The sequence below is a fragment of the Lynx rufus genome, unplaced genomic scaffold (genome assembly GCF_022079265.1).
Source record: "Lynx rufus isolate CCGP_SWC_20201006 ecotype Redwood Valley unplaced genomic scaffold, mLynRuf1.p SCAF_2, whole genome shotgun sequence".
In the NCBI taxonomy this organism is placed as follows: domain Eukaryota; kingdom Metazoa; phylum Chordata; class Mammalia; order Carnivora; family Felidae; genus Lynx; species Lynx rufus.
Window position 1 is genome coordinate 64040470 of NW_025814834.1, and position 24531 is coordinate 64065000.

The 24531-nt window shown below is 41.4% G+C and overlaps 1 protein-coding gene across 1 annotated transcript in view; it reads right to left on the bottom strand.

Annotated features, from left to right (window-relative positions):
* NOSTRIN (nitric oxide synthase trafficking) overlaps nt 1-7432 on the bottom strand; it is a 64236-nt gene extending 56804 nt beyond the window's left edge. Inside the window, 1 exon segment of the mRNA XM_047085260.1 lies at nt 7406-7432. Within this exon segment, the coding sequence (XP_046941216.1) occupies nt 7406-7432 (27 nt within the window).
* Between the last annotated feature and the right edge of the window lie 17099 nt (nt 7433-24531).

Sequence of the window (24531 nt, forward strand, 5' to 3'; positions counted from 1 at the left end):
AGAGTAGCAAACAGAGGACACGGGGTCACGGAGGAGGAAAGGACCTAAAGGAAAGGACCTGATCCAGGTCCTTAACTTCAGAGCGGAATGAACCAAATCTAGGATATAGAAATACAATCCTATAGATACCAAATTCCTTTTTTTAACTATAATTAAAACAATTTTTTAATGTGTATTTACTTTTGAGAGAAAGAGAGAGACGGCACAAGCATGGGAGGGGCAGAGACAGAGATGGAGACACAGAACCCGAAGCAGGCTCCAGGCTCCGGGCTGTCAGCACAGAGCCCAACGCAGGGCTTGAACTCACAAGCTCTGAGGTCACGACCTAAGCAGAAGTTGGATGCTTAACCGACTGAGCCACCCAGGTGTCCCTGTACCAAGTTCTTTTATCTTTATGCAGTGGTTCTCCTTTCACCTGAACTTAGCACAGAGAGCCAGGGCAGGGTTTGGCAGACACACAGGAATAGCAAATGGCTCCAATGAAACTACCTCGGGCTCAAAGACAGCAGTCAGGGAGCAATGCTCTTTATAAAGACGTTGTGAACTCCTAAAGCAAAGTTGACAAAATCACGAGTCTGCAGGCAGGGGGCAGTGAGTGAGGAGTAGGGTGGGGAGAGCGAGCTGGAGAGACAGCTGTCCCCACTGCTCTGGACCAAGGGACTGCAGCCCAGGATGGCCAGATATTCTAGTCTGTCCCAAAAAGCTGACATAGGGATTGGCATCTGAAATACGGTTTAAAAAAAAAACAATGGTAGCAAACAATTTACAAATTTTTAAGCTGTCTGCAGAGCAAGCAAAACATGCCTACAGTGAGGTTCAGATGTAGGATGTCTGAGGAAATGATTCTCCCCTGAGTCATGAGAGTAAAATTACTATTTGGCAACCAACCCACTTCTATTTCTATAAAAATAACTTGTCTGTGAACGATATGATCTTATAAGGCCTCCTTCCTTCCCTTACAGGTACAATGGGAAAGTTTTAGTGGGCATTTTAAGATTGTTTAGCTTTTTTGTTTGCTCCTCTGTTGCCTAAACGTTTTCAATAAATCACCCCTAACCTTTTTATTTTCTTACTACACTACCAAATAACATTCCACAAATCACACATAGGTATCATGAGAAGAAAATAAATAAATGTGAAGCAGGGCACATATCCCCAGCATAAAGTTTTTTCTCGGTGTCTCTCCCTTAGATGTAGCCATGTGACTAAACGTTTCCCAAGGAAGCATGGGTAAAAGTGTTGTGTGAGGTTTCAGTGACGTTTCCTTCCTCTGTTCCCCGATACCTATACTTAGAAACGATGGCTGAGGCCACGAGGTGGCCTTGAGGATAGATGCCATGTATTACGATGGTAGAATAGAAAAAGAAAAAGAGCCTGGGTCCTTGATGGCCCTGGGGGCCACCAGATAAGCCCTCAACTCTCTACTTTTGGACTTACTTTATGTGTGAGAGGAATGTAATAATAGGGGTTTTGAAAAGCCACTCTTATTTTTGACTTTTAAAATGTGCAGCTGAACATAGTTCAAACTCAGACACAGTCTTTAAACTTTTTGTTTTAAATTATGAAACATTTTTATGTTTCGTAAAATAATAATGATACAGATAATAATAATGATACACACAGGAACTCGTTACCTAAGTTATAGAGATATTTAACACTTTGCTTCTGCTTTCTGTAAACAACTGGTTTTTTTTTCATTCCTTTTCATAATTTCTTTGGCTATACTTGGGCATTTATTCTTGCATATGAGGATTTATCTAATTACATTTTTTAAAAAAAAAGTCCCTGTTGGAATCCTAATTGGAATGTCATTACATAAATATATCAATTTGGGGAAATTGACTTTTTTATGGTATTTAGACCTCCCATCCAAGGACATAGTAAGTCTTTTCGTGTGTTCAAATCTTATTTTATGTTCAATAAAATTTTATGATTTTCTTTCTAAGTCCTGTAGCTTTCTTATTTGATTTACTTAGAAATATCTCACAATATCAAATTGTAAGTTTTTAATGTAATGTCCTATCTGCTTCTCTCTCCAGCCCACAGCAAAGCAGAAACAAAGACCCAGCAAAAACGCCAGGGGGCCATGTGCAAGAGAGAAAGATTTGAATGGGTGCTTGTAGAGTGAGTTTTCTTGCTCTGAAACATTAGGAGGCCGGGGCTGGGGCTGGGAAAAGACAGAGCAGAGATGTAGACTGGAGGAATTTGGAGGTTTCAGAGCAACATGAGAAGAACCTCCCATCAGGAGAGCCAGGAGTGCAAGGAAGGGACTCTGAGATGAGGTGTCCCAGGGGATGGGCCCACACCAGCCCCATCACCTGAGGAGTCTGCATCTAGCAGACCTGGGGAGAGAATAGGATACCTTGGACCCCATGTATGAGGATGGGAGCATGGAGGGGAAATCTTGCCCCTAACCAAAGTGGAAATGAGCAGAACCAGTTGAGAATTTTTATGTGCTGGGCTGCAGGGGCTGCTGAATTTCCCAAATTTATCAAGCCATCAAAACTCTCTAAGACATGTTTTTAAAATACTATCTCCAGAGGACCAGTTCTAGGAGGCCAGACAGCCTTAAATGTTTCTAAACCATTGATTCAAAGTTCAATTGTTTTTGGAGGGAGTCAGGGAGACTGTGAGAAAGTGGGGAGTTTCTGTCTTTTCCAAAGGCATTCAAACTCGACTTGTTAAAGCAAGAGGCTGCTCAAACGAAGCACATCTTATGCTTCAATCGATGCTTCAGCTGCCAGGATTTTGGAAGATGATTTCCTGTTATTTAATAGACTGGTACTTCCTAACTGTTTTCACATTATGACACATCTAGAAAATGCTATTTGTACTAGGACAGTGTGGTAAATGAGCGAAGTTGTTCCAGGCAGAGGAAATTGGCCCATGAGTTCTGTCCCCCAACCACATTCTGCCAGTTTTAGGGTTGCCGAGATTCATGTCTCAGGTACACTTATAACCCATTCCCTAAACTCCAGGATGCCCAGGCACACACTAGTTCAAAAGCTCCTGAATACATTGTGTTGTTGTTAACTTAGTGATCAGGTGACAACAGGATGTTCTTCTTATTACAGCAATGGAGAGATTTTTTATCTCTAACTCTACATGCAATGTACCAGACACTCCCTGACAAACCCTGATCTACATGAGATAAATGTGATATCGGTAAATAAAAGAATAGCTAAGAATACTTCCATTATTTCAGCACAACCCCTTCTTTGGAAACAGTGATTCCGTACCTTTCATCATGTCCCATCCACTGAAACTTAAAGACAAAAATCTGTGAAAAGCAGACTTGCATAAATGTCAAAGTGGAACCCAGGACCATCTTGCTGTGCGTGTGTGTGTGTGTGTGTGTGTGTGTGAGATCAGAAAACCTTGGAACATATCTGCTTTGAGCGCATGAAATCTCTTGACCTTGGCTTTGGCTCTCCCTTTCCTATCCCACCTCTCTCCTTCCCACTCCACTCTAATGCACCAGAGAGACCACTGAAGGGATTCCATGGAGCATAGCTTGAAAATCACTAACATCTAATCCTTTTATTTTATAGTAAAATGCCAAAGAGCTGAAAATAACTTCATTAGTTAGGGGCAGAACTGTGATTAGAAATATTAGGTGAGCCAATCAATTAGAGAAACCTTCAGAAATAAATATATTTATAAATAGCTTATCAGTATAATTACACTAAGTTTACTCAGAGTAATAGTTACCTTTAAGTGCTATGATCAGCACAAATGGCTTCGTAATGGCTGGTTGATGGCCATTACTGGTTGATGGCTTCATCAACCAGTACAAGAAGGGTTTTCTCTACTCAAAGTCGTACAAGAGGTGAAGTTTTGGTGTTCTTTTCCCATCCAGTTGAGCTTTCAAATACTCCAACCCTACCAAATATTCATTCCAGGAAAAGACCTGCTATCGATCTTACATCTCCATATGAATTTTTATTAACATGTTGTCTCTCCTAAGGCTCATGAATCCCTAGGAAAAATGTTATGTGTTTTTTTCTTGATAAAGGGAGTCCAGGCTAGTGGTAGAATATTTGGGACATTTCTAAGCCCCTAAAAAAATCCCTTCACAACACAACTAGTACACACAGGCATTTCCCATTCAGTCTTTTTTTTTTTTTTCTTCATTTATTTATTTATTTTGAGAGAGAGAGAGCCTGTCAGCTCAGAGTCCATCACAGGACTCAATCCCACGACCGACTGAGACATCATGACCTGAGCAGAAATCAAGAGTCTGATGCTTAACCTGCTGAGCTACCCAGATGCCCCACCTATTCAGTCTTTACAAAAATATTTTTGCCCAGCATTTGTAAGCAAATTCTGTTATATAAATGCTGTCATTACAAAAAAATGCAGTAATCAAAGCAATTGGCACATGACATAGTTAGATAACTTCTAAATGCACTGTATCAACCCTGGACTAGCAGCTCTTTTTGACTTTCCACAATTTGAATGATTAAGGTTAAATTCAGTTATTCGAGAATAGTCCATTTGTATTGTAGATGGCAGTATGGAAACTTTTTGGACAGTGGCATCCTCATAGGTCAAATAAACTATGATATTCCACTTATATTTAATCAGATAAGTTTTGCTGGATGTCTTTCATATGACAGGCACCGTGCTACTGATTTCATGTGAATCTTGATTCATGGGAGATCATATTTCAAACCACTGTCCCTCTAAGGGATTACCTGGGTAACATTTGGAATCCCCATGGCACACCATCATAAATTATGAGATATAGAACATTAAAGAACATAGTCTACTCCATCCTTTCTTCCTCTTACTCCAGATGAGGAAACAGCAGCCTATGAAACGTGGATGGCATATCACATATCTTTATGTGTACACCAGGGATGCTGTGGGCCATAGGACATCTATGCCAGAACCAACCTGCTTCCTTATATCTGTGAAGAACCAGAATCCCACAGAAGCCATGGGCCATTGTACCAGTGTCTTCTGTCTTAGTGTCAGTTAATATCCCATGACCCAGGCAGAGCCACTGAGGTAGAAAGCTCAGATTGGCATCTAAGCCAGATTAAAGGAGCAGTCCCACAGCCTGGTACTGTTTCAATAGCTGATGATGTTAAGGGAAGGGACAGACTAGGTGAAGCCCAGAATGCCTGATTTGACAGGTCCCGACCTGGATACCACAGGAGTGGATAAAAATATAAACTTGGTTATAGCTTGTTATTTGCCCATGATCTATCTCTATGGTATTATTTCATAAGAAGGTGCTGCTTTTTAAAAATAATTGGATTATTTCATTTGGAGACAATTTGATCCTATCCACTTCCTTGTACATAGATTTGAAAATGACTTCACTTGGCATTTTTTTTTTTTGTAGGTGTAGAAGCTAAACTTGTAAACTTCAAGACCTAAGGCCCAGAGCCAATTCTGTTCCTTTTCAAAACCAGAACTTAAAAAAAAAAAAAAAAAACCTTCTTCAAATAAATTTTGACACTCTTAAGATTGGTTAAGAGCCTACACAATATTTAGCCCATTTTTGAGCATGGACACTGACTAAGCTGTCTGATGTTGAATAGCCCAGTTATTAGCCTATCTTGCCCATTGGAGCATGAACTTAACAGAAGAGATTTTTTTTTAATTTTTAAAAATTTTTATTTATTTTTGAGAGACAGGGAGACACAGAATCCGAAGCAGGCTCCAGGCTCCAGGCTCCAAGCTGTCAGCACAGAGCCCAATGCGGGGTTCAAAGTCACGAGCCGTGAGATCATGACCTGAGCCGAAGTCAGACGCTTAACCGATTAGGCCACCCAGGTGCCCCAACAAAAGAGATTTTAAAATATTTTTTGTATTATGGGTCCCTTTGGCAGTCTTGTGAAATCTATATTTTACTCAGAATATTTTTAAATGCATTAGATAAAGTAACATAGGATTGCAAAGGAAACATTATATCGATATACCTTTATTAAAACATATTTTAAAATTATATGCATGCTTATTAAAGGGGGGAATTTTCAGTCTTAAAATCTACATACAACCATACTGTTGGAATTTTTGTTTTTACATTAGACACATATTTACTTTTGCATTTAAAAGAGTAAAAGTAGGTAGAATCTGCTATTACATCATCACTAATAATATTACTAGCTATTATGACTTCGTGTCATTTAGCTCATCTGATTCATGAACTCATTTTGTGGCGTAGCACTTACGGCTCCATCTGCTCTAAGCCTGTGCTCTGTCCATTGAATAAACAACAATGAAACCGTTAATTCTGTTGCTTTTTTCTTTTTTATTTATTTAAAAAATTTTTCTTATGTTTATTCATTTCAAGAGAGACAGAGAGAGCAAGCAGGGGAGGGGCAGAGAGAGAAGGAGAGAGAGAGAATCCCAAGCAGGCTCTGCACTGTCAGCACAGAGTCTGACGTGGGGGTCGAACTCAAGAAACTATGCAAGACTATGACCTGAGATGAGACTCAAGTGAGACGAGACTATGACCTGAGCCAAAACCAAGTCAGACGCTGAACCGACTGAGCCACCCAGGCGCCCCTGTTGCTTTTTTTTTCTTTATGGCTTTATTACAGCCCTCATTTATCTGTTTATCCAGTTTGTTATTGTTGGTGGTTTTTGTTTTGTTTTGTTTTTTGATAAAATACTTGCGGGATGAATGAACGTAACCCCTTGCTTCCGATGTCAACAATTTCAGTTTTTTGGCATCATTTATTGGGCTAACACGCTGATGATTCTTGATTATTTTCTGTTCAGAGCATATATACCCCCTTCCCCCCCCCCCCCCAACACACACACCTTATTTTAATTGCTCCTTATTTCCTAAATTGCTGCTAATGACCTCACACTGTCCTCGGACTTTTGGCCAATCTTCTGTTTGGTAATGCTCCCCAGGACTAAACAAACATGTTGGGAAGCCTGTCTGAGAACCACCGTAGGGCAGGCAGTGTGGGGAGCCCGTCCTTCCTCTTGCACGTCTTGCAGTTATTGACTCTATATGATACGGGAAAATATGCCAAAACCCTCCACCCTACTGCATTCTCAGAACCCCAAATCAGCTGCAGATTCTGAGTGTTTGGGTAGCCACTCTACACACGATGTTGGCACCGTCGGTGTATATCTTACGAATGCTTTCCAAACAGCCACCATCTGCAAGCAAATATGATGCTATACCCACTCCAAGTCTTTCCAACAATATAAGAATAAAAGATGACTATTACCTTGACCCGTCACTTGCTAGAAAGCACTGTCTTTTAAATCGAACCAAAGAAAAGCCACAAGACTTTTGTATCACAGCCAGTGTCTAACATGTTTGTCTTCCAAACGTCTCAGATTTCTTAAGTTAAAACCCATTAATATATAAACATATCCCTCTAAGGCCACCCTCTCACACACAGGTGCAAAACCACACTGAGCTACTCACCGAACAATCTGTCAGTGGGTCCCTCATATTGAAATGTTTTTGCTTCTGTCCTTCTACCTAAGTTCCAGCATTCAGCATTCAAGAAACTACAGTCAAGGTTGGGTGTGTCTGGAACTTCCCGTATTCAAAGGGCCTAGAGTACGTCAGTCCTTGTCAAACACCCTGAGGAGGAAGTCCCGGCCCTGGACTTTCATCCCGTTGGTTTCCTGGAAAAGCAAAGAACTGCTCTGGGACAAGAGAGCTGGACTGAGGTGCTACGAATGACTTCTGTAAATACTTAGAGGGCAGAATGCCGGGTCCTAAGCTGTGTGGCCTTGAGGGAAGGCCCAGAAGCTGTCAAGTGTCTTGAGAATATGGGTGTTCAGGGCAGATATGGAGGATGCATATTCTCCCAGCCTGCTGTGTTTATCATATATATATATTTTTAAGTTTCTGTATTTTACGATGCTTTGGCATGTAGGGGCCTTTCAGACTTGAGGAGGGACTGGCCCTCTTAGGGTGAGCTAATTCCTAGAGATAGCAAACGACTTGCTTGTGACTTTGATATGCAAACTGACCAATCCTGAGCCCAGATGCTTAACCACTCCCTTTATCTAAGTCACACACCAAGTCAATATTCCCCTGCCCCAAATCACCCCAAGGTCAGGTACCAAACAATTAGGACCACCCCACATAACTATGACTGTAGTGGGAAAATGTCTAGAAAAGGTCATCAGGGAGCAGGACCCACGTGAACTACCTCACAGGGCCTTACCCTGTTTCGTACGTTCATCCTCACTTTTTTTTTGTTTTTTATTACTCAAAAGGGTAAACAGAACTAGAAATCAATCAACAACTTATCGTTTATCGCTTTCTCCGCACCCAGCTGTCAATCCGTAGATTTCCAAGCTACTGGCCTGTTGCCTTGCGGTAGCTGTTTGCTGGGCTGTGGTCAGCTTTGGTGTGGCTGGCAGGCCCCCAGTCAGAAAGGAACTCCATCAGGAGAGCCCAGGGGAACCTTTCAGAGCCGCCTGGGTGGGCAAGCTCTATTCATCTGCCCCAGGTGTGCAGGCTCCGTTCAAAGTCCCTAGAAATCACAAATGATGAGGAAGGGGACCCTGAGGGAAGAGAAGCTGCCTTGCAATCAGTCAGATGGAGAAGAGCAGTCTGTGGTCAGGGATCACCCTTCACATACCTGACAAAGCTCTCCCCTTATCTTGTCCCAAAGAACTTTACCCCTGGAGGTTACAACATGGAGCAGTGGCAACCTAGGGGTTAGAATTAGAGGAGGCCACTTGGCATCCTGGAAGAAGTGTAGAGACAGGTTATAAACAAGTTAATATTGTTAGGATGTCCTTGGAACCACAGTAGAGGGGACTGTCATCTTGCCAGCGCAACCCAACGAAAAGCCCCTAGTAGCTGCCAGAACGAATTGGAGGTCAACCAATCACCAAGCGACAGCACGACCTGACGCGAAAAAGGCCCACCCGGACCTAAACCCGGAACGCTGCAGCTTAAAAACCCCACCCCACCACACCTGGGGGCGACTTCCCTGACTCCTCTCTCTCTCTCCCTGAGTCACGGAACCTCGCCCGAGACCTTAGTTCCCAAATAAAGCCTTTGACTGCTAAAATTTTTTAGCCTCTGACTATCTTTACCCTGCCTTACGCCTGACCCTAACAAATATATCATTCGGATTCCCATTGCAGGGCTTCCCTGCCATCAGAGATCGTAGGTAAACTTAGCTGGAGCCTGGGTTCCAAGGCCTGGGGCAGCGTGGCATCTCCTTTCTGGTTCTGGCGGCTCTTGGTCTCATTTCAGCTCCAACTCAGTTCAAAATGAGGAGATTGGCCTCCCTCACTGGTTTCACAAGAAATGCCATCCCACCACACTTACTGGAATCTTTGTGGCCTTATTGAAGATTCGTAGGGCGTTACTGCACTTACTCCTCATGTATGTCTCTCCCAGTAGGCCGACTAGCTTTCCTTTAGGATTTCTGGACATCTGCTAAATTAAAATATCTTCTTCTGGTTACAGTGTCTTTCCCACAGACTGTTGTACAGGCAGTAGAGTGTCTGGGCTGAATCTAGACTGAGAACTAGAGTTTGGCTATTTGTTGAGCTTCTCAGAGAGGTATTTGACCCCCCCCCCCAAAAAAAAAGAAAAGAAAAATGATATTGATTTTGGAGGTCAGAAAGAGGGTTATACCTGTTATCCATTGTCACAATGATGCTGTGTCACCAAGAGAAAATCTGGTGGCTTCAAACGGCACAGACCTTACTTAGTTCACAAGTCGGTGGTTTAGCCGGATGGTTCTCCTGGTCTCCCTGGCATCACTCATGTGAAAGCAAGTCATCGATACAACTCTGCTGATCTTGGCTGGGCTTGGCAGGACAGCTTTTCTGGGTTCTGCTGGGCAGGCGCTTGGCTGTGGGCTGAGGTGATTTTTCATCAGCCAGTAGTCGAAGCTGGGTTGTTTTCAGGGCCTGGTGAGGAGCCAAGAGTGGGCAGAAGCACCCAAGGCCTCCTGAGGTGTAAGCTTGAAACTGACACACACACCATCACTTCAGCCACATGCAGCTGACCAAAGCCAGTCACAGGCCAGCCCAGATTCAAGGAGGGAGTTGGGGGAGAATCCACCCCTAGGTACAGAAAAAGTCAGGGAATTGGGATTTACATTAAACCCACTACAATGGTCAGTCAATGTTTGTGCTTGAGTGGCTAAAAAGACAAATAAAAACAATGGAGGGCATGGCTGATATCTGTAGTCCTTTTCTTTTCCCCAATTCTGCCTCAGGGGACATGTTTGGGACTTCTGCAGAGACTGAGTTTAGGGAGAGAAATAGAGTTAAGTTCTCCAGCACTCTAGACCCAGACTTGGAGATAGGGTCATTCTTCCCTCTCACTCCATATCCCATCTTACACAAACTCTGCCAAAGAACACAGCAAAGCACACTTACCCTAGGGGCAGGGGTGGGGAGAATGGTGGGGGAGGAGGAAATAGCAGAGCAGGTTCTCTGCAGTGTCTCCTGCACTTGAGGCTGTGACTGGTGAGGCACCTTGGGGTGAGTAAATTTGTCCTTGTGCATTTGAGAATCTCCCAGCCCCCTGACCCCGGGAAATGGTCCAGGGAGACTGAGAGAAAGAAGCTGACTTCCCCTGCCAACATGAGAGGGAAGAGCCTTGTAGTTTTGGAACTCCTATTATGAAAGAATCCTGTCCCTTTCAAAGTCCTTCTAGCCAGACTAAAAATCACATTGACATGAGACCAATTAACAGGAGAAAATCAAACTTAACAGAGTATGACAAATCCACATAGACATGGAAATTCTAAAGATAGGCAAAAAGAGGTATATGCATCATTCTGAACCAAAGACAAGGGGTGAGGGGCTGGGTCTTCAAAGGGAATGAATGCAATCTTCAGGAAGAATAAAAAAGAGTAAATGTTTGCTAAGTCAATGTTTGCTGGGCCACTCAGAAACAGTGGGACAAAGAGAAGACTTTGAAAAAGCAGGCCTTGCTAGGTTCCTCCATGTCTACCATACTTACTTCATATCATAATGTAGTCATCTATGGTGACAGCTCTTTTCCTGGAGCAGGTCCTTATCTAAATTCTTTTCGGCATTTGTGGGGGAGGTAAAGAGCTTTTTCTGAATCTGCTGGGTTTTGATTACTTTTTAACTCAAAATAATCTTCATGTCAAGTGGTCCATCTTGGGGGGGGGCTGTTTTTGGCCCTTATCAATAATAATATAACTTTATTTCTATCTACAGATTAATGAGAACTATATATAGTGAAGCATCTCACAAAAAAGTATGCTACACTTTTTTCCTAAAATATTTGGATCCCAGGGCATCCTTTTGAGTTCTTTGAACTCAAGGTCTCACTGGCCATATATTTCCGGCCTACACACATTCTCTGGCTTCTTTCCAGCCCAGCTTGACATCTCAGGTCCCAATCTTCCTGCATCCTTTCCCAGTCTATGCTTAGCATATGCCTTCCTGTCAGGGCATCTCTGCAGAGAGAAAACTTGCAGTGGAGTCCTTTGGTCTAGCCTGGAAGCCTCTCTACTGTACCCCCACTCACCCCATTTTGTGCTGCCTCCAAGGGAGTCAACACCATGAGTAGCATTTGTTAAGTGCTTATACGCTGTTGTTGGGTGTTGGTAATTCAGAAAGAAACAGGAGCTCAAATGCATTAGAGGTTAAGGGCAATTCATAACTTGCCTTGGAAGATTCTTTAGTAGCCAAAACATGTAAAGAATTGGAAATAGCACAAATATCAGTCAACAGGGACCAGTGCAGCCACTGTGGTAAAAGCATGTTCCTCAAAAATGAAAAATTGAAATGCCATATGATCCAGTAATTTCACTGTTGGGTATTTACCCAAAGAAAACCAAAACTCTAATTTGAAAAGATATATGCACCCCCATGCTTATTGTAGCATTATTTACAATAGCCAAGATATGGAAGCAATGCAAATGCCCATCAATAGATGAGTGGATAAAGATGTGAGATATATATATATATATATATATATATATATATATATATATATAGTGGGATATATGTATATATATAGTGGGATATATATATATATATATACACATATATATGTATAAAGTGGGATATATATATATGATTTTTTTGTAGGATTTTTTTTGGCCCACATTTCTCCTTAAGCTCTTCTTCCCAAAGTATCTCTTAACTCAGGCAATGAACCCTACAGGCATAACATCCCATGATGGAAACTGAAAATAGCACTCAAGCAATAATGACTGCCCAGAGGAAGAGTTCTGGTGGCCCAGACTATCCAGACCAGTTTGAGCTAAACCCCCAACTCACGCCTGTGCAGATGGACCATGGAGTCACCTCTGGGATGACCAACATTTACCTTTATCTCATTATTACACTAAAATCTCTGCCCAAGGAGGAGCACAAGCCTCATTTATAAAGCATACAGTGTTTCCTTGAGGTGCATGCATGACCTTATACCTGCCTCTAGGTAGAAGCCCATTCACTCTTGCTTGGGGAGTCATGGCTTTGGAAGTTATTCCCCATCATCTTCTTATTTGCTGCAGATAAAGTTTCCTTTGTGTGACAACTCACCGGGTATAGTTTCTATCTATGAGTCACCAAGGAGAGAACTCACATTGGTTTGGTTACACAGAATGGTTGAGCGACTCACCCAGGGCCACACAGTTACTAGTGGTATAGCTGGGATTCATCTGACTCTAAGACTTCCATGTTTAATTACTACACTACACTGCCACTCAACCTGAACAATGGGATACAAAATATCAAAAATTGAGGATAGAGTATAAAACATTTAGTTATATGTACTGACTTAGAAGCAGGTTGCCAAAGAATAAGTATGATTCTAGTTTGGTACAGATGTAAGAAAAAAAGATCTAGACACGTATATACTAGACAGGCAATAGCATATCCCTGAAGGTTGAGGCTATGGAAGATTCTTACTTGGCACACATTTCTGTGTAGTATCAATATCTAAACCAAACATATATCGCTTCAGAAACAAAATAAGACAAACAACACTTAAGAATAACAGTTATGCTAACTTTAATTTTTAAAAAGGAAAAACCGGGGCGCCTGGGTGGCTCAGGTCATGATCTCGATGCTCGTGGGTTTAAGCCCTGCATCAGGCTCTGTGCTGCCAGCTCAGAGCCTGGAGCCTGCTTCAGATTCTGTGTCTCAAGTCTCTCTCTGCCCTCCCCTACTCACACTGTCTCTCTTTCTCTCAAAAATAAATAAACATTAAAGATTTTTCAAAAAAAATAAAAAGGAAGAACTGAGAAGTTGCTGATGACAGCAAACCTTGTTAGTTCATACATCCAGGACTTTGCACAATGCTGGTTCCTTCTACCTGGAAGTCCTTCTACCTTTATGTTGGCCTCATTGACTTTTATTTCTCTCCAAAAGCCCAGTTAGTGCCATTTTCCCTAGACACACTACACTCTTGCCCTTGTACCGCCACTATCCATTGCACATACCTCTTTTGATTGATTTATCCCATTGTATTGAAATTATTAGTTAAAAAAGAAGAAAATTATTAGTTTAATGGTTTGCCTCCCACATTCCTCAGCCAGATCTTTATGGCAAACTGCCTGGAGCAAAGTCAATGTTCAATAAATACTTGTTTTCATTTCACTGAATTCCATACTGAGAAAGTGACCTCATTAGCTAGTTCCTTTCCATTGCCAACACAGGGAATGTTGCTTATGGGCAGACCTATATCCTCAGTTCTCAGGAAGCAGAGTTCAAAACATTGAGAGTGAAGATAAGTGTGACCTTCTGGGCAGGAACTCTAAAATGGGAAATGACCCAAATTCACTTGGGAATCTCTGACACTCTTATTTAAAAATGGCCTTGACAAACAGGAAACTGAGAAGGAATCTAAAGAATCCCTAGGGGCCACTTAGAGAACTTTCCTGGAGGTATGTTAGTTAAAAAGACATAAATAAGAATCTTGGGACCAAAGAGCGGCCTAATGCTAAGAATACATTGGAGAAAGCTGGAGTCTAAAATGAGCTAAGTTTTGCAAAGTTTGCCAAGAATGTCGGAGAGAATTTTCACTATTTCCACAGCAAGAGGAATGTCAAGGGATGGCCCCTTGGCTTGGAGCACCTGGCCTGCGTTCCCGACGACAGAGTGAGCAGGAAAGCTGGGCCAGGCTGCCAGTCTCCAGGGGTTAGCAGGTCAGGCAGAGCGGCTGGCCAGCAGCACACCACATCCTCAAAGTGCCTTGACATATCTCCCCAGGGCCACCCCATTTCTGAGTCCTGGATGAAGCCGATGCGTTGGTTCCTTTGAACTGACAGAGGACCAGTGCCGTCTCTGCCACCATTTCAGGCTGTGAGAATCATGAACAGTATTTACAAGACATGACATCATCATTCCCACCAATCACCCTCAGAGAGAAGTGGAGAAGCAATCTCATTCTGACTAAATTACTTTTTATTTTTAGTCTCTGGTTGCTGCAGTGATTAGTCTGCTTAATTTCCATATCTTTCCAAAGCTGAAAAATACATTTCTAAAGCCTTGCCTTAATGCATACATTAAAAAAAAAAAAAATTCAACTTTGCCCAAACCCGCAGGATGGAAAAAAATCTAATTCAGAAGCCCTAATGAGTGTGTCACGCCATAACAGGAGCAGGGATGCACACAGCAACACTGTTACTATTAATAGCCAGCCTAATTTGTAGCATCTAAGGTAACTTTTATGCTCAGTATGTATTAATTATATTGTAGCTTTAAAAATTGCACAAAATAAGTTTTTACCACTTTCCACTTCATAAAAGTTACCTAGGGTTTTTTTTTTTAATTTTAATGTTTATTTTTGACACACACACACACACACACACACACGCACACACAGCACGGGCCAGGGAGGGGCAGAGACAGAGGGAGACACAGAATCCGAAGCAGGTTCCTCCAGGCTCTGAGATGTCAGCACAGAGCCCAACATGGGGCTCGAACTCACAAACGGGGAGATTATGATCTGAGCCAAAATCAGACACCTACCTAACCAACTGAGCCATCCAGGCACCCCCCACCACCCCAATTTCCTAGTTTTTAAATCAAAGTCCAAACGGTCGTAACTAACTTTATACGTGCAAACTAGCCTTGTATTCAGCGTGTTAGGGTGAACTGTCACTGTGCATGTCCAAATTTCATATATATTAATGAAAAATCTCGGGTGTTAATAGGGAATAAAGATGAAATTCAATAGATTAAGTTGCCTCCAACACATTAGCATACATTTGCTTTTCCCTAATAAGGAAATGAAGACTAATGGACAACTAATTAACAACTAAGTCATCCGACAGCCATGTCTGCGGTTTCAATTAAACAAAACACAGCTCAGGAAGAATATTTTACAAACGCAGATTCCTCCAAATCACATTATATCTTCCATTCGATCACGTATGTTAATATTCGTATGCCATTACTTACATTTTTCTAAGCTCATCTAGGACCAGTCTTACAGATTTCGATAAATAAGCACACTGGAATGTCCAGTATACAGTTGCTTTCGTCTCCAGGGGCAAGTACGAGTTTGGCAGCTTTGCAAATGGAAATAGAGTGCCACCTGCAAGATTTATTTACCTTTGCCTCTTGTTTACATATCCATGGTACAAATCATCAATTTATATTTATTTCCTATAAATCATTGCCAGGTTATGAAGACAGAATCTTAGAAAACAAAAGCACTCTAAATGGTTATTTATTGTGGTTCCTTCTGCACCAGGAACTGAGGGGCTGGAGACGGGCACGGAGAGGGGAGGGAGCTTTACAGTTTGGAATTTTATACGATGTGCTTGCGTTACCTATTCACAAGTATGAACTAACTGATTTGTTAAAGCCATCACATACCTCTGGGACTGAGGGCACCTAGTGTTTGAAGCACGTTTACTCAGAACTTAGGTTCAGCCAACCAGCTTTCTGTGTACTTGTTTAAAAACTTCCCCTGCTGTCTTCCTACTCAAATTATCTAACCCCCTAGTCAGTCAGTGTCTCTCTCAACTCTTCTGAGGCGGTTCTCCAGAAAATCACTATTTCTGTCATTTTGCCTCTCTGTAGCATTTAATACAACTGATAATTCACTGATGATTATTCACTCACTCGCTCACTCATTCAGTGGGGTCTTTCTATAGCACCCTCTTTGATCCAGCCATTACGAGGTATACAACGACGAACAAGCTCTAATCCCACTTTCGAGGAGCTCAGTGTGTTGAAGGAAGGTTATATTAAGTTGTGATAGATTATACAAAAGAGGTCTTTACAGAAACGTGTTGGGAATTCCAAAGGGTACCCAGCTCAGCCTGTTTGGGGAAGGGGAGAATGCCAGAAAACACTGGTGAGACATAGTCACACTTGCTGAAGGGCACACATTAGTTTTGCATTAGGGTGTGTTGGTGTATTCGGAGAATTATAAATCCCACAAGAGTTCCTTGAGCACACAGCATGGGGGACATTTGCATGGGACCTCATAGTTAGTGAGGCTGAAGAGATATCCAGAGACTGGACACGGAAAGACTTGGGTGCCATGTTTTGACCTTAACTGAAAGGTAATTAGAACCACAAAGGAGTCTTTATTTCATATAGAACTTTAAGCACATTGTGATATTCAGATGCGCATTTTAGACTGATCACTCTGACAACAACGTGGAGACATCGGAAAAGGCTGAGATAAGAATCGGGAAGAGAGGAAACCTGTTGCCAGGAAGCAGGAGGAAAATGGTGAGGCCTTAACTAACATGGGGAGAAGAGGGGTAGAGTTGTAAAATGAAAACAGCAGGACTTAGTGATAGATTGGATTGGGAGTAAACAGTGAAGGAGAGGGGGGCTCTAGAGGGAAGCCCAGGCTTCTCGTATCCTTCCTAAAATTCCCTTCTTTGGGCTTCCATGGGAGGAATCAGAGGGCAGGAATTATTAATACGGGCTTTGGAGTGTGAAAAACATGGGTCCAAAAGTTGGCTATACTATACATTAGTATCCCTATTTATGGGCAATTTCTTAACCTATTTAAACATCATTTTTCTGATATGCAAGCTGTAAATAATAATATCGCATACCTCATAGCAGAGTATACATAATAAATGTTCAACGAACAGTAGCTATTTATTATTACTGTTACTATTTTCATTTATTTTTGCATAACAAATTGAGGCATTATATTAAAGATGATGGTTTATTACACTTAGAAAGCGTTGAAAAATACAACTATTATAATTCAAAAACTTGCAAAAACTAACATAAATAGTCTACTTGCCAAACAATTTAGAATTCTTGAGAAGTTTTAGCTAATGCATTTTCTTCTTTCAGTAAATTTCCCTTTAATAGGCTGAGGCATTTTGTATACTTTATTGTTCTTGGAACTCGAAGATGGCATTGTCATTTTTAGGAAGAGTTCTACTGCATCCAGGTTTCTGAAAATTTCACTTGAGAAATTATTAGAGTTGTGAAAACAAATATATTGATTTAAAAAATTATCTCAAAGTTACAGGCAAAGTGTAAGTTCAGTACACAGAACTTTTTCTTTTTTTACATCTTAATCTTTAGTGTGTACTTACTGCAAACAAGGACATTTTTCAACAAAACCACAATGCAACCATCAAAGTCAGGAGATTAACATTGATTTACTACCACAATCTACTCCTCAGTTCCACCAATTGTCCTAATTATGTCTCCATGGCAACAGGATCCAGTTCAGATTCCTGCGTTGCTTTCAGTTGTCATGTCTCCTTAGCGTCTCCTTCACTCTGGAACAGTTTTCACTCTTTGGTTGACTTTCATGCCATTTGCACATTTGAAGATTACCGGTTACTGTGCTGAATGCCCCTCAGTTTGCATTTATCTGATATCTGCATCTTTGGCAGGAATATCACGGAAGTGATGCTGCTTTCTTATTGCATCCAGTCAAGTGACTCATGATTTCATTTGCTCCATTCCTGATGGCATTCACTTGAGATGATGTCTGCCAGGCTTCTTGGCTGTAAAAATGACTACTTTCCCCTTTGCAGTTAATAAATATTTTGTGGGGAGTTACCATGAAACTATGCAGACACCTTGCTCCTCCTCAACCTTTCAGTTTTTATTTATTAATTTATATGAACCTCAGTTTCCCTTTTTATTCAATGCATTATAATCAGTTACTATGATGAATTTTGGTGCACAACATGTCTCAGATTTCACCAGTGACAGGCCCTACAGCTTGGTCCTTATACTATTTTCCCATCATTCTTTGAGCACTTTCTTGCTTTCTAGCTCAAAAAAATCCTCCCTTTCAGCCTGTGCTTTCCTGCTCAGCCCAGGATTCAACCACTTCTTCAAGAAGGCTGGTTCCTTTTAATGGAAAATGGACTTAGTCTGGATTAGAAACCAAGACCTGGGGTGCTAGTTGTGTTTGTCAGGGATTCACTGATGGCAGGCCCTCAGGTGGACGGCTAGGGAATATGTAGAGATATAGTCACATTTACACAGATAAACACTTAACGTCCGCTCTTCTAACGATATCAGTCTATACATTGAAAGGCATGACTTTACAAGGATACCTATAATAATTTTAATCTAATACTAAATTCATTGGGTTTTCTACCCCTCCATATATATAACTCCCTTTTCTAACAGAAAGAAACTGTCTTCAGTTATTCTTAAGATATTCTGTGTTCGTTCAATTTCCCTGCATGCAACTATTCTCTGAATGCAGCCACTCTGACTTCCCATACCGGCTGCTCTTTGGCAGGTATGCCTTCATCATCCTGCTTAGGCCTGGTAGCTGATGTTGGGCCTCCCTTCTATGGACACCCTCTTCACCCCATCCTGATTCTCCATGCTATACTAATCTCATCTGTAGACATTTTCATGACCCTATTTGGCACCCAGCACTCCACTCTGGGCCACAATCCCTCACCTGGCCTAAACATCCACCCTGCTTTGTCCCATCCAACGCTTTGGAACTGAACACTTCAGGAAGAAAAGAGAAGGGAATGAAGAGAGAAAGAGGCAGAATGGATGGTGATCATTGTCATTAACATCATTGTATTCTTATCTCTGTTATCGTGGAGTTCTTTGCTGGCTTATCTTCTTCTTTGTATCTCTCTGGTAGGCATTCCTCAAGGTTCCACTTTAGTAGGCAATGGAGAATATCTCAGAGCTTAACTAAGTTATCTGTATCTGTCTTCTGGCTCTGAGACCAAGACAAGGTTCTGTTTCTCTTTGTGCATCTGTCTCTTTATCTGAAATAATGGCAGTAAAAATGGTACCTAGTCACAGTCCCCTCTTTCCAATTTTTTGGTAGATGTTTCCAAATGAATGGGCTCAGAAGCTTAAATTCAAAATGTAAAAATTAGCTCATTTTTCCCCTCCAAAACTTATTTGCCTTCCTGAAACTCTCATTTCTGTAAATATATACATTCATTCTATAAGCATTTAGTGAGTGCTTACTAAGTAGCAAATATGCTGGCTAAGAATCCAGATAGAAAAAGCAAGATCCTTGCCCTCAAGATGCTTACAGTCAAGCGTTTGTGTTTGGGGGGGGGGTGTGATAAGCACTCCGATGGAATTAAATGGTTGTACCTTTTCTTCTCTAGGAAGAGCACTACATTTCAAATGACTAAGGCATTGTAGGAGGAGGAATCCATTAGTTAGTCTTGAAGGGCATATGAGAGTTTGCTCAAAGGCAAAGAGGGAAAAGACCTTGAGGCAGAGAGAGTCTGATGTGCTGGAGAGATGACATGGCACAGCCCATTTGAGGCCACCGACTTGGGACCTGGGTTGAGAGGCATGGGGAAGGATGAGGGCAGAGTGAAAGGTGTCAGAGGTCAGGCCACTAGGAGCCAGGGGTAGCAATGCTAAAGGGCTTACTCTCTGGTTCACACCATGCCCTTTGTCTCATATGCCCTCCCTCCTCCCGCTTGACTCATCTGAATCCATTCATGGTTTTCTCCTTCAAATCTTTCTCATCGGATTCTGAAGCAACTTCTCTCTCCTCTGAACTTTTCTGGTGATTATCACCCTAACAATATATTTGATATAATGATGAAAATAATGCGGAATAAGAGGAATTATCATTTTCAAAAACGTTTTACCTTTATGATAAAGTTTGATCTGCTTAACAGAACGAGTATCCTTTCTTTCTGAGCTACTGTGACCTATTAAAACAGCCACTGCTTGTGCTCTGCCTCTCTAAGTAGATTGAAAAACCCTTCAGTTCGGCAGCTTTGCCTCTGGCTTCTCTCACAATGCCTAACACAATGTCTCATAGAGAGTTGGTGCTCAATACACGTGTTGACTTAATTTTGATGTGCATTTCATTGAATTCATTAGCATTGTGGCTCTGTGTGTGTTTTTAGCTCGTATGGTATAAGCTGTTTTGTATCTCCTCAAGAATGACTTATAAGTGGATAACTAAGAAACTGCAGCCCTGAAAGTATAGTATGTCAGTATGGTTCTATAAACCATCTAGTGCCTTCAACAGACAGAGAAAACACCATTTTTAGAAACTCTAGAGAGCCTTTTGAGCTCATCTTTGGTGATATGGCTCCAACTGGCCTAGCATCTTACAAACTGTTGGCTGGCTGGCTTACTGGGTAGTTACTAGCATCCTGGGTCAGCAGAACTAACAGGAGCCAAGAGTTTAATCCTGATGAATCGAATTAACTGCTATGACTCAAAAAAAGGAGAGCTGGAGATTGCCCATTCATTTCCTATATCTTCCTCATCTATAGTACCCCATCCCTCACTCACCCCTGGGAGTATTTCCCTATGAGATTTTCAGCCCAATCTTAAAGCCCAGACCACTAAATAACTAGTTTCATAACCTATGTATCTTCTATCCTTCTAGTCTGCAATGCACTGAATTATTGAACTCTTTGAATTGATTTCTTTTAAACCTGTGCTCTTGGTTATACCTTGGCTCTTGCAAGCTCTCTGGGTTAGCTGGAGAAGGAGGTGCGTAAGGAAAATTACAGGAGGTAGATAAGAAAAAAACGCCAGGCACAATTCAAATGCAGTAGCAATCTAAGCAGCCTGTCTTCAGAAACAAATGCAAACATTGGAAGAAGCATAATCGACGAGGAAAATAGGTATAAGTTTTGAAATCATTCAGGTCCACGTCAAATCTCAACTCTATTGCTTGCTAGCTGGGTGACAGGAAATAAGTTACTTAACTTTTTACAAGCCATAGTTTCTGCCTCTATGGGTTCCAGGTGACAGTGGTGTTCTGGCAAATGTTTATAACTGGCTTACCCAAATAAGTAAATACATAAATAAAACCCTGATTGCAAGCTACCAATGTAAAGTCACTAAATAGAGAATTAGGAAGAAATGTACAGTGACATACCATTATACAGTGCATCATATATGAGCATGTATGGTAATAAAACATAGGAAAATAATTAGAGATATTTTTGGGTATTCCCTGTATTTTAAAATACAATTTAAAATCCTAAGTTTACATAATTCTTAATAATGTTAGTTTAATAACCAGCTGGCAAAATTTCAGCGTATTTAACAATCAGTTCATACAACTTTATTCAGGTCAGTGGTACGGCGCTTTTGGGTATGAGTTCAATGTTAATGAATTAACAACATATATTAAAATGTCTTTAAACAGAAGTGTGGGTAAAACAAGGTCGTATATTGATCCGTTGATAAACATGTTTTGACTAGAGGGTTGCAGGACTCTAACTCTGTATTTCTCATAGAAGCAATGGTTCATAAAGACCTTATAGGCCATCCCTACTGTGAAAAACAAGAATCCAATGTATCTACCTTTTAGGGGATGGCTTGATCAGATAGTTCTGCACATAAGCCAGATGCTTGGCACACTGTAGGGAGGTCCTAAGCGGTTTCTACTCTTCTTCACCTCACCTTCCTGTGCCAGGCAGTGCTATGCTAAAGCAGGCAGGCTCACTCAGAAATGACAAAACCTGCAAACAGCAAGTTGCCGTTGGATGCACGCCTCCTCCGGAGAGGTGTTTTGGAAATTGTGATCGTCCATCAGTTTACCGCCCGTGAGCCGCCTTCGAACCGCACAAAGAAAGGTGCTAACGGTAACAACAAAACACTATATTCAGTGAGGAAGTGTGCCCTCTCCCTAAGGGTCTCCACCGGCTGATGATTGCCAATCTGTTGTATTTTGTCAAGCTGCTTTCCTTGAAGAAACCTGGAGGCTTTTCTCAGGTCTCAGCATCTTTACAGCAGAAGCTTCTCCCTCTCGTTCTGTCTCCAGGCTTAGTTTATTGCCTACGGTTTGAATCCTCAGTAGCGCTTAGTCCTTTATTTCTTTCAGCGGCTGGGTGCTCATGACCCTGCCTGTCGTGTGGTGCCCACCACACCCCTGTGAGACACCACTGACCCATTCGAAAATGGAGCGGTTTTTTCCGCCATGGTCAGGTTGGGCATGATTTCTCTCTCATTAGAGATGACAACAGATCAGATTGTGCTGCTCCCTGCTTAGATTCCTGAAAGTCTTCCCATTACTCTTACCCTAAAACTTGCTCTCCTCACCCTGGGATGCAGGCCCTATGTGACCTGCCCCTCCCCAACTTTTGAATATTATCACCCTCACTCTCCCTTTTGTTTCTTTTGCTTCAACACATTGGCCTTCTTGCTGGTCCTTGAATTTATAAGCCTGTTCCCAGCTTGGAGGCTTTGTGTTTCCAGTCCCCACTGCCCGGTCTGTAACCACCGGAGATCCTGCCCCCAGCAGCGCCTGTCAGTTAGGTCTCAGCCCAAGTCATGTGTCCATGAGGTGTCTGAGACCATCCAGTCTGAAGAGTCCTGGCCGTTGCCATGCAATCACTTTGTTTCCTTGTGACGTGTGCTCTTTGTCACTGTGTGAAATTACCTTGTATTATGGGCTGACTTGTGTCTCCCAAAATTCATGTTGAAGTCCTCACCCCTGTATCACAGGACGTGACTGTATTTGGAGATAGGGCCTTTATTTATTTTACTTTATTTTATTTTATTTTATTTTATTTTATTTTATTTTATTTTATTTTTTTAGCACTCAACCTTGTTTATTCTTTGAGAGCCTCTGCTTAACATAGATTACATTCTCTCCAAGGGTCCACAATTTACTTGAATCCTAAAAGGTAAAATTACATTTCTAATCTGTGAAACCACAAGAACTATTTTCAGGATTCTAAATGTGTTACTGTCAGTTATGGAAGAATGGTTAAATATATTTTGACCCAAATGTAGTGTTAAATTTTGACTTGATATCTGAGTTAATAGTCCTTATATAGTAACTTTAGGTAATCTAGGCTCGTTAAATGTGAATCCTAAATATCTCTGTATTATTATTTTTTTAACTAAAAAATGTTTAATGTTTATTTATTCTTGAGATTGAGAGAGAGAGAGAGAGAGAGAGAGAGAGAGAGAGAGAGAATGCAAGCAGAGGACGGGCAGAGAGAGAGAGGGAGGCATAGAATCTGAAGCAGGCTACAGGCTCTGAGCTGTCAGCACAGAGCCTGATGTGGGGCTTGAACTCACTAACCATGAGATCATGACCTGAGCCTAAGTCAGATGCTTAACCAACTGAGCCACCCAGGTGCCCTTCTCTGTATTATTCTTTTTTTTTTTTTAATTTTTTTTTTTAACATTTATTTATTTTTGAGACAGAGAGAGACAGAGCATGAACGGGGGAGGGTCAGAGAGAGAGGGAGACACAGAATCTGAAACAGGCTCCCGGCTCTGAGCAGTCAGCACAGAGCCCGACGCGGGGCTCGAACTCACATACCACGAGATCGTGACCTGAGCCGAAGTCGGACGCTTAACCGACTGAGCCACCCAGGCGCCCCTGTATTATTCTTAAATATTGTTTAAATTTGAACAGATGTGGTTTCAGGAAGTTAGAAATATTCCAACCTATCAAAACCACCAAAACAATTAACAGGATAATTTTTTCTGATTCTAGTTTTTCCGAATTATGTATATTTCCAGTGTCTAGCTCTTCTAAAGATGATGATTGTGTTTTGCTTAGTCACTATACAAATTTGAGGGGTTGAATATAGAACAGTAAGAAGAAATTTACATTCACATGCAGTTCAGACAGAGAATCTAGAATGACATCTTTGGATACTAGTAAACTAAACTGAACTTGATTTGAAAACTGGTAAATGAAGGGGCAAAATCGAGCAGTTATTCTGCCTTTCTTTTTTTCCTTTTTCTTTATCTTTTTCTCTTTCTTTCTTTCTCTTTCTCTTTCTTTCACATTAAAAAAAAGTTTATAATATTGGGTAAGAACATATGTAAAAGTGACTCTGAGTTCAAGTCATAATTATTGATGAAATGCAACTCAAACATGAGACACTCATCTGTCTTTTTTTTTTTAAGTGAGATGCTTTTATTATCTTTTAATTAAAAAAATTTTTAAATGTTTCTTCATTTTTGAGAGAGAGACAGAGCACAAGCTGGGAAGGGGCAGAAAGAGAGGGAGACACAGAATCCGAAGCAGGCTCCAGGCTCCAGCTGTCAGCACGGAGCCTGACGCAGGGATCGAACTCACAGACGGTGAGATCATGACCTGAGCCGAAGTCGGACACTTCAACTGAGACACCCAGGTGCCCTTATTTTATTTTTTTAAATTTAAATCAAAGTTAGTTAATATATAGTGTAATA